The following is an 11644-nucleotide window of genomic DNA, read 5'->3' as shown; positions in this document are numbered from 1 at the left end:
CAGAATTCAGATTCAGAATTCAGATTCAGAATGCAGATTCAGAATTCAGATTCAGAATTCAGATTCAGAATTCAGATTCAGATTCAGAATTCAGATTCAGAATTCAGATTCAGAATGCAGATTCAGAATTCAGATTCAGAATCCAGATTCAGAATTCAGATTCAGATTCAGAATTCAGATTCAGAATTCAGATTCAGAATTCAGATTCAGAATTCAGATTCAGAATTCAGATTCAGAATTCAGATTCAGAATTCAGATTCAGAATTCAGATTCAGAATTCAGATTCAGAATTCAGATTCAGAATTCAGATTCAGAATTCAGATTCAGAATCCAGATTCAGAATTCAGATTCAGAATTCAAATTCAGAATTCAGATTCAGAATTCAGATTCAGAATTCAGATTTAGAATTCAGATTCAGAATTCAGATTCAGAATTCAGATTCAGAATTCAGATTCAGAATTCAGATTCAGAATTCAGATTCAGAATTCAGATTCAGAATTCAGATTCATAATTCAGATTCAGAATTCAGATTCAGAATTCAGATTCAGAATTCAGATTCAGAATTCAGATTCAGAATTCAGATTCAGAATTCAGATTCAGAATTCAGATTCAGAATTCAGATTCAGAATTCAGATTCAGAATTCAGATTCAGAATTCAGATTCAGAATTCAAATTCAAAATTCGGATTCAGAATTCAGAATCCTGATTCAGGATTCAAATTTAGAATTCATAATTCAGATTCAGAATCTAGATTCAGAATTCTGTTTCAGAATTCAGAATTGAATATCAGAATCAAAAATTCAGGACTATGAATCCGGAGTTCATGAAAAATATGGGTAATTTGAATCCCTATTCAGAATTCACCACGCTGATTGACTAGCTGCCAAATTTAGTCGAATATTGCATAAATAATACGCTGAAGTTTCCATGTTTGAATCGGAATAAAATAATATCATAAATTTTGTTTTTCTTTCAGCTTTTTGATATTTTCAACTTTTCTATTGTTTTGGTTTACCTTCTATCGTTTTGTGGTTCATTTTTTACTAATTTTTTTCGGATTTTTTTCATAAATATTTAAATTATTTCATTTTTTCTTTTTATGTTTTCAGTGCTCAACTTTTTTTGCTTTTCTATTCAATGACTTCAGTGACTTTTTAAACTATTTTTCACTTTTTAAATAACAAATTTTAATAATCAAAATTTTAAGTTTTCCGTCGATTGGCTGCGTACTGTTTGAATAAACACATTGATGGGCCCCCCGGTAGAAAAACAGTCGTCTGAATCAGACGATTACAATTTTTTTTATTTACCGGTGAAAACGTCAAAACGGCGGCAGAAATTCGAAAAAAAACGGTGTTTGTTGTTTGCATTTTCACTCGCGCCAGCCGTTTGCTCCTCAGTTAATTCCGGTTTTCTCTTAACGTTCCGGTGCAGGGAATCCGCAGTGATCGTAGTTTTTGCCGGAAGTGTAATTGTGTTAGAAAAAAAACCGGAAATGGCGACTCGCGCACGACGTGCCGCCACCAAGGCACCGATTGTTATCGATTCTTCCTCGGAGCAGGAATCGGAAGACAGCGATCCGGAGGGAATTTTTGCTAGCCCGGATGCTAAACCGAAGGTTTTAAGTAAGTACCGGAAACGGGGACGAGCCGCCGGAAGTGATGATTCCGACTTTGACGAGGAAAAGGAGGTGTAAGTATATCGCGTTTTCTACCTATTGTTAGCTTTATGTTTCCATGCGTTTTTTTTTTTTATTTTCTCAGTAAGCCTCCAGCCAAAAGACAAGCTAAAAAAGATTTGGATGCTAGCCCAGTGGAAAAAGTCAAGGCAGAGCCCAAACCCAAAGCTGTGCGGAAACCCCGGGAACCGAAGGCTCCCAAACCGCCCAAGGAGCCGAAACCTCCGAAGCCACCCAAGGAACCAAAGGCTCCAAAACCACCGAAGGAACCAAAGGCTCCAAAAGCGCCCAAGCAACCAAAGGTTCCGAAAGAACCAAAACCCAAAGCAGCGACCGCTGCTAAGCGTGGTCGAAAAAAGGTGGCCGATACGGAACCGGAAGTATTGCCGAAAGTAGAATTATCGGATGAGGTGAAGGTCGAAAACAAAGATGAATCACTTATGGATGATTCTAAAAACGGCACTCTTGATAATGATGTAAAACCGATGGATGTAACCTTCTCGGATCAGGTGGATCAAACGCCGGAACAGGCACCAATTAAACAGGGAGCTGACCAGGACGAACACGATTCCCGACCGAAGTACCGGAAGCGGTTGAGCATGACGGTTCGGGAACAGTGGGATGATCACGAGCTTCTGGCTGAAATGCAGAATCTGGATCGACGAACGGCAAAAACTATCATTCGATTGTTCGAAGAGGAAAATACGATTCCTTTCATTTGCCGCTATAGGAAGGAGCTGATTGGGGACATGAGTCCGGACGATCTCCGTGACATCAAGCTGGCCTACAATCAAATTCTGTCGATCAAAGCCAAGGCCGACACAATCATCAAAAATCTTGAGAAAGAGGAGAAAATTTCCGAAGACATCCGGCAGGATTTGCTGAGTGCCAAGACTATCGATGAGCTGGACCACATCTATGCACCGTTTAAACCGGCCAACAAGGGTTCGTTGGCCGATCGGGCCAAAGCTCTGGGTTTGGAAACCTTTGCCGAAGGTATTCTGATCGGTAGCTTACCCAGTATAGATCTGCCGGAACTGGTCAAACCGGAAATAGAAGGCCTCGAAACGGTGGCCAAGGTAGAGGAAGGTATCAAGCATTTGATGGCCCATAATTTCAGCAAAAACACTGCTGTGCTCGAAGAAATCCGACGGTTGTAAGTTTCAGACACTTTTTTTTTCTTTAAAAATTTTATAAATAAATTTTGATTTTTCTCTTTTTAGGATTCTTAAATATGACATTGTTTTATCGTCGAGTCAAATAACAAAATCCCGAGCTGCTCGGGAAAAAGAGGAATTCAACAACAACCATAATCGCAACTCGGGAGGTGGCCCAGGGGGAAAGAAACCGCAGAAAAAGGTTGAAGAACACAAATTTGAGCACTATTTCAATTTTACTTGCCCAACCAAATATCTGAGGCCGCATCAGATTATGGCCCTCAACCGGGGCGAAACCCAGAAGGTGCTGAACATCAAGCTCGCCTTCAAGGACAACGTCAAAGGTGATTTGTATTGGTTCCTGAAGAAGGAATACCTCCAGGAGGGAGTTCCCTCCCGGAAGCGTACCGAGTTGTTCGAGGCTTCGTTTGACGAAGCGTACAATAAGAAATGTAAGTTTCTCACCTTCTGCTCAACTAGCGGTGAAAAAAGAAATCAATTTACGGGTAACTTTGTAGTTTTATTTGGCCTACGTTATATCTCATAGTTAGTAAGAAGTATTTTCAAGGAGTTGAAAAATTACTTGTTGTAATTATTCTCAAAAATGGGTAGATCGAATTGAACTTTCTGCCATTTCTCCAGTCCCAAAAATTTGGGCTTTTTCAAGACGTTTGGAAAACAACCATTTTTTACCTTCGTGTATGTCCCGTTTTTCTGCAACATCCAGACTTTCCGAGTCGACCCAATATATGAGGTCCAGCTTAGATTTATGCCTTACAAATGCAGCTTTCCTTCTAAAGTCTTCTAGAATCCAGTACGAAACTCCAGTATTGAAGGTTTTTGTCGCATTTGGATTTCATCACTTCACGTCGTCATGGTCATTTTGCTAGGATGATTCTTAAAACATTGAAGCCTGAAAACGAGATATCTCGTTTTTGCTTTCCACCTGATTGTTGTAATCAGAGTAGTAACTCGTGAATTACTACTTTTTCAATTCAATAAGATTCTCCAGAATTAAATGCGACACCTTGAGAAGTTCAAAAACAGCAAATAAGATTTCGGTATAGGAAAATCACTTTTCACTCAATTAATATAAGATTTGTTTACATGCGGCGCATTTTGTATTTTCAAAAATCGATACCGATATCGTAATGTGATAGGCTCTTTAATCAGAGATACCTTTTTGAGCCCGATTATAGATTCCTCTAGTCTCGCAATGCCTTTCATCACAAACATATATAGAACTCAATGAATTTGATGTTTCCTACGCATTCTTTCGTTACCTCAATACTCATTATACAACCTATGCACTTTTTACAAGCTTTATCAGGTTTTTATTCTGAGTCGTCATTCGTCATTGTCAACGATGTCAATCTTTGCATTAAAAGTAAAAACTACTTACTACTTACAACTACTTAAAAACCACTACAAGCAAATGCAGTAATAATACTATATTATTATTACTATGTTTTCTTATCTTTGGGTTTCTCAAAACTGTTTATTGCGCCACACCCAACAATTTGTCATTTTTTATGCCGTACAGGCGCATTTTAATCAATCAAGTTTTTTTGTGTTTTGCATGAATTTTATATTTCACATGAGTCGTGGGGAAATTCTGTTGTAAATTGATATTTTTTCTCCTCAAATTTAGAAATAAAGCCGAAATAGCACACTATTATTTAGCATACTAACATGAGCTTTAACCTACTAATACTTAAATTATTTCTAGCTTCGATGAGTTTAGGAATTGGAACAGCTTCGTCGTCAGGTTAATCCAACTTGTGTTGTTACAGCTAACCGCAACCTGGGTAATGACTACCAATGCCACGTACTCTTCAAGAATTCCAAGCCACAACACCACCATTGACCAGAATACCGTAAAATTATTTCTGCTGAAATCCAGTGGGCTTAACCTGGAATAGAACTGTAGCTGATGACGATTCGTATACCAAGAATTTGTCGAGTGACTTCAAGATCTTCTACGTGGAACTTCGATTTCAAACCTTTCTTCACCTGTGCGACAATTCTCTAACCATTGAAAAACGGGGAAAATAGTCTACATACAAAGTTCATATAAGCAACTTAGATTCTTTCATTCCTTGACCTTCTTGAGATAGAACTTTTTTTCAAACTTCCGTCCCATCTTCGAAACCTTCTGGTTGACGAATTTAAATTTCCCTGGAGTTCCCATCGAAGTGATGCATTTTCAATTTCAGTTCAATCAATTTTTCCTGTAGAAAAAAAATTTAGCTTGACCGACGTTCACTTTGAATGCTCGCGTGTTATTCAAAGGCTTTCGTACTTTTGTTAAGTTTGCCATTCCATTTCTTCCCAGCGAGTAATATTCCATCTGCATTAAGGATTATTGATGAGCTATAAAGTGGCTATCTGTGGACATTTTTGGCCTTATGCTGATTTGGTGAAGAACTCGCCAGTGATCCGAGGCTCTCGATAGTGGGCCGCAGTATTGGATATTACTTCAGACTGCCCCAAACCTCTTTGGGTTTTCGGGTTGTTCGATTTTGTCCATTATGGTTTGGAATATCTGGGACCTGTCATATCAAAGGAGAAACCCAAAGAAAAACTGACAGGAACGCTAATAAAGGGTAACAAACAACTCGCTCATAGCGCCTATGGTCGTCTAGTGTTTACCAGAAAACTCCCTAGCGAACACCTGTTTTGCAGGACAGTCGTCCGGCATTCTCGCAACATGTCGTGTCCAGCATATCCGTCCAGCCTCCGCCACCTTCTGGATACTGAGTTTGCCGCAGAGTCGCGCAAGCTCTTAGATCATCCTTCGCCTCCACACTCCGCACGACGCTAAAGATGGTTCATAACACTCGTCACTCGAATACTCCCGAGTGTACGCAAGTAGTTCTTGAGCAATATTAACGTTTCGTGTCCGTTGACGACAACCGATCTAATGAGCGTCATGTGCAGGTTACGCTTCTAACTTCGGGCTATATCTTTACGACCGCAGTTGCTTGTGGAGTTCATAGTAGGCACGACTTCCACTGATCATTCTCCGTCGGTTCTCACGGCTGATGTCATTGTCTGCAGTCATCACTGAACATATCGATTGCTACGACGAGACTAATCTCAACACTCTTCCTCAACATACACATTCGCAGTCTCCTTACTGCCTTCGGCGGCTCCTCCTGGAGATGCGGCTGTTCCTCTTCAACGCACGCACCAGACCTCATTCGTCGCATTTATTGCACGCTGTTGCAATTCGAGGCCTTTACTTCTGGCTTCCGGCTCGATGATCTATCAGTGTCTCCAGCTCCTCGATCTTCCATGATTCCTGGCTCGACGATCTCCAACTGGCCTCCAGGTTCGGCGACCTTCCAATTGGCTCCTAGTCCGACGACCTTACGGGATTCCTGATCCGGCGACCTCCATTTGGCTCCGATCCGACGACCTTCCATCTGACTTCTGGTCTCGACTCCCTTGCTGCGGTTCGAAGCTTTCTCCTTCGACGCTTTTCTGAGGCCTGCTCATCCTAGTGGTTCTAGCCCGACGACCTCCACTTGGCTTTCCGATCCGACGACCTTCCATGGCACCGGCTTGGCGATCTTCCGTGGTACTCCGCTCGTAAGTCCACCAGTGACTCCTGGTACGACGACCCACCAATGAATCTGGCCCGACGACTGCTCCGTTATCCAGCGACCTTCCATGGCGCCGGTCCGACGACTTCGTTGGATCTGGCTCGACGCTCTTATTTTGACCCGACGCCTCACCAATGGCACGACGACCTTCCGCTGGCTCCGGACTCGCCGACCTTCCAAGGATCCGACCAAACGACCTTCCATGGCACCTGCCTGACGACCTCCCGTGTTTCCTGGCTTGTCGACCTCCACCTGGCTTCCCGATTCGATCATATTTCAGTTGGCTCCTGGTCCGACAACCTTCTACGGTCTTCGGCTCGCCGACCTTCCAGTGGCCCGGCTCAATGACCTCCATATGGTTCTGCACCCACGACCTTCCACTGGTTCTGGTTCCTACCTCGATGATCTCCCAATGGTTGCTGGAGCCGCTGTATTGGATCTTATTTCAGACTGCCCAAAACTTCTTTGGGTGTTTGGGTTGTTAGATGTTGTCCATTATGGGTTAGTTTGTAATATCTGGGACCTGTAATATCAAAGGAGGATCGACTATAAAGGGTTGTAACCACATCGCTCGTAGCGCCATTGGTCGTCTGGTGTTTAGCGGAAAGCAGAGTCGCGCAAGCTCGTAGATCATCCTTCGTCACCACAGTCCGTTCTTCTCCGTTCTCTCGTCCTTATCTACTACTGCGATGAGACAAATCTCAACAATTTTGCCTGCAATGGGGCGCTTTCGATCACCAGATAGATTCACCCTCATCCGAATGGACAACATTGTGACCTCGGATGTCAATTCTTCGTTTACACTTTAGATATGTGTTCTGCGGTTCACTCCGCCGTCCTGACGTCGGAATCAGCTCTGATATATGTAATCCGGTTCGAAGGACCATGTTCTGGATCGCCCCTGATGTCATGGACGCTAGGATCAGATATTTCGGATTGATTTAAATGACCACTTACTCTTAGCCTAAACATTAAAAATTTGTGGATTTTTTGAAAACGTATTCCGAGCCGAATCATGCCAACGATTTTGACGCGCAGGTCATTCGTTGATGCTTAAAGCACTGACCACACTGACTTGACTCTTAGAACAAAAATTCAACCATTTTCTGTCTAATTTTGTGTTGTCAGTTTTTGCAGGTTCGCAATACCGACGGCAGGTGGCGAACCTGAAAAATTTGACAAAAAATGCCCTGTAGGAAAAATGGTCCTGTTTAGCCCGATTTTATCGTAGAAATTGCGTGTTTTATTTTTAAAGTTGGGTGGCATTTCCTAACTGGGATAGCATTTCTTCAAATCGATCGATGCGCACTCTGGAATCGACATTGCGTACTCTTGGAAAAATGATTTTTTTTTTGTTTGAAAACGAAATCGAGTGTCCAGTCAGTATGGTCAGTGCTTAAAGCATGACGATCATAAGCTGAGCTCTTTTTTTCGCAGCCCAAAAATGATTCCTTTTGCTAATAGTGTAATGCTACCAACTTTTCGTATTTATTCAAAACTAATCAAGACCATTTCCCTTCTTCCAGTAATCCCGCTGATGACCCGCACGGTCCGCTCCGAGATGACCAAGAAGGCCGAGAAAGCCTCGGTCGAAGTATTCGCCAACAATCTGAAACAGCTGCTGCTCACCGGTCCCGTTAAGGGCGAGAAGATCCTCGGCATCGATCCGGGTTTCAGCAACGGTTGCAAGCTGGCTCTCATCTCCGAATGTGGCGATCTGCTGGACACCGCAACCGTCTATCCCCACATCGGGGGAGAACGATCCAAGGTGGCCCCCGGAATCATTGCCAACCTGATGCGAAAGCACGACTGCAATCTGATTGCCCTGGGCAATGGGACCGCCTGCCGGGAGACGGAATCGATGCTCTCGTACATGATGGAGGAGGGAATCCTAGACAAACGGTGCGTTCGCTACAGTATCGTCCCGGAACAGGGTGCTTCGATTTATTCCTGCGGGGAGGTTGCAAAGAAGGAGTTCCCAAAGATGGACGTTAACCTGATTAGTGCCGTTTCGATTGCCAGGCGACTTCAAGATCCTCTCTGTGAGTATGTGAAGATCGAACCGCGCCATCTCGGCGTAGGAATGTACCAGCATGATATTAACGAGAAGACTCTGTCGGAAACACTGGACGAAGTTGTCATGGAATCTGTGTCGTTCGTCGGTGTGGACATAAATACGGCATCCGTTAGTTTGCTTAGTCACGTGGCCGGTCTCACCGCCAAGAGAGCCGAGCACATTGTTTCGCATCGGGTGCGTAACGGTCCGTTCCGTAGTCGAGAGCAGCTGATGAAGGTCAAATTCATAGGCGATAAAACGTACACACAATGCGCCGGTTTCATTCGAATCGAACCCCTTACAGCCGGTATTAGAGATTACAACCTCCTAGACTCGACATGGGTCCATCCGGAGAGCTACGGCCTAGCAGAAAGCATCATCGAAAGGGCCGGCCTCTCAAAGAAAGACATAGGTCGAGCAGATTTTATACTTCGAATCCGCGATTTTGCATTCCGTACCCCGAAAGACACCCTAGCAAACATGTTCAAGCAACCAATCGAACGAATTCAGTGTGTGTTGGATGCCTTGCAGAGGGAGTTGCTACGGGATTACCGTTCCGATATCAACAAACCACCACTGTTTAAGCAGGGACTGACAACGATGGCCGATCTGGCCGAAGGAACCGTTTTAACTGGTGCCGTCAACAACGTTACGGACTTTGGCGCCTTCGTGGACATCGGTGTCGAAACGAATGGACTCATTCATCGCAGCAAGATGAACGGACGAAGGGTGAACATCGGCGATCGGGTGGAAGTGACCGTAATATCCATCGATGTCGGCAAGAAACGGCTCGGCCTGAAGCTGGAACAGATATTGTAAAGGCCCGAACAGCACAATTGTAGGTACTTGGTGCGTACACTGCAGGTGTACGTGCTCAAACAGTGTTTTCTTTCCCTGTACGTATTGCAAAGCATTTCGGAATACAAGACGTTGCCATAGATGATGAAACGACTTCAACTTTTCTAACTTCGAAACGTTCCCTTGGTTCTCTTAGTGTTAAAGTGCATATTTTGAAAAGTGAAACGAGAAGAAGAACGGAATATTAGCTCAGCTGAACAACTTGCTTGCTGAAAATTTGTGACCGAAGAAAAACAGTGAATTAAGCTCAAAACGACCCTTAAGATTGTCCATTTTATCAATCGCTAGTACAACGGACCATTTGCAGTATCCACCCATATTTCAGTAGCTAAACTTGAACTATCCAGGTCAACCCACCAAATTTGTATGAAAAGGTAAGTCCACCTAAGATTTTGTTTCTTTTCAAATTTTCATCGAACAACATTGGGGATGCAAAGTTTGACATCCTTAGTCAACTAAACATTGACGGTGATAGCAATCGCTAGTACAACGTTCACCAAACGATGAGGTCAGTCAAGGCTTTGGAGTTTTTCGGTTTCGGTAACAACCGCGACTTCCAGTTTTCCACGTGTCGGGGGAAGATCGTTCGTCGCAACAATTGTGTAGCACCTCTCAAGTATCTGGAATAGTCTTTACAGCCACCTCTCAGTGAATATTATTCCGCGACTCGAGTGACGCGAATTACGAAAATTCATATCGTTTTGCTAGCTTAAATAGCCTCACTAACCTTCAAAATTTTCGTTCGTATGACCTGCTAGTGATCTTCAGAACTCATCGATACTCAAATTTCTTTCCTAAAGCATTTTCTGAAGTCAGTACGAAGAAGTTAAATTTTATGAGTCACGTCACTCCCATTATATTGTCCATCACACGTTGGAACGTAAATGGAGTGTTTCCTAAACCGAAATTCATTCTCATAAATTCACACTGTCGATTTTTAACACTGATTAAATTTTCAGAGGCGAAGTTTTGTTTTCTGACATGGCCTTACTCTCAGATGGACGTTCGAAAATTATAAGTTTGTGAAAATGGCTTTCGGTTTCAGAAACGTTCCATGTTTTCATTTCAATTCTCCCAATATGAGAAAATGTTTGCGCAGAAAATCGGGGGAATCGATATTAAAATATTTTAAAGAAGTTTTGAACATTGAGACTTACTTCCTTACTACTTAATGGTCCCGTGTCGTTTCTCCGGCGCATAGGGCCGTGGTAAAAGATCTCCACTGTTGACGATCCGGAGCCAGCGCCTTCGATTGGTCCCAGTCAAGACAGTTCGTATTTCGGCGACTAGGCTTCGCCGCCGAGTTTCTGGTTCTGCCTCTTCTTCGATGTCCCTCTGGATTCCATTCAAGCGCCTCTCTGCAAATCTCGTTCTCATATTTTCGTAGCGTGTGCCCATCTCCACTTACGTTCCCGAATCTCGATTCTTTGATAACACCGGCAATGTAGATCCTCATTTGAGATCCAGTTGCGTGGCCTGGCGTTGATGATATTCCGCAGGTACCGGTTTACAAATACTTGTAGTTTTGGCGTCGTTACCGCATATGTGCACCAAGTTTCGCATCCGTACTATTCCCCATCGATTCTACCATGTTTAAAAAAAAAGTAGTAGTAGTTCAGCTTTGAGTTGGTCCCTGTATCACTATAGGGCTTTTTCTATAAGCTGTTTACTGCACAGTTAGATACAACTTTCGGATAACGCTTTAAACGGTTCCGACAATAGCATTAGATCGCAATAATTTTCGTCTGCTTTATGGCACCTCGCTATGGTTAACGTTTAGCTGGATCACTTAAATCTGTAATAGAGCTCCGTTTAGCTCCGCTTCCTCGTTTAGGACGTATTTTCAACCACAGTATCTTGAAAGGGATGAAAATCCCGGAATAAAACCATAGCATCTTGAATTCCGCGCTTTAGATTAAAAGGAGTTGTTCTGGCTTCATCGCGAGCTTTCTTCTTGGATTCTCCTTTCTCCATCGGCATCCTCGTAGTCTATGCCCTGCCTCTTCTTGGCCAGTTCAGTTACAACCGGGAGGTATGTGATCTCTCTTTGTGCTTCTTCTCTGAAGAAGATTATACACAGTATAACCTATGGGTTGATAAGCCTGCCCAGCACCAATGAGAACCCCCCTCAATAAGCCTCAGGATCGGCTATCCGCGTTCTAGCTAGCGCAAGAAAACACTGAGCTTTGTAAAAACGAACTTTCCTCGTTTATTGATGATTAGGTCGACAAGATGATTTCTTCCACTAATGTTTAAGGCTTCACAAAAATGGACTCTTGCTACCATG

General features: G+C 43.2%; 1 protein-coding gene across 1 annotated transcript; it reads left to right on the top strand.

Annotated features, from left to right (window-relative positions):
• Nucleotides 1–1321: 1321 nt before the first annotated feature.
• On the top strand, nucleotides 1322–9447 carry LOC129739116 (uncharacterized protein YdcI). Its single transcript, XM_055730514.1, has 4 exons — nucleotides 1322–1692; nucleotides 1764–2834; nucleotides 2902–3287; nucleotides 7970–9447. The coding sequence occupies exons 1-4, from the start codon at nucleotides 1496–1498 to the stop codon at nucleotides 9316–9318; spliced, it is 3003 nt and encodes a 1000-aa protein (XP_055586489.1). The 5' UTR covers nucleotides 1322–1495; the 3' UTR covers nucleotides 9319–9447.
• The last annotated feature ends 2197 nt before the right edge of the window (nucleotides 9448–11644 follow it).

This window comes from Uranotaenia lowii, chromosome 1, assembly GCF_029784155.1.
Source record: "Uranotaenia lowii strain MFRU-FL chromosome 1, ASM2978415v1, whole genome shotgun sequence".
Classification (NCBI taxonomy): domain Eukaryota; kingdom Metazoa; phylum Arthropoda; class Insecta; order Diptera; family Culicidae; genus Uranotaenia; species Uranotaenia lowii.
The sequence above is the reverse complement of the archived record's forward strand: the minus strand, read 5'-3'. Positions and strand labels throughout refer to the sequence as shown.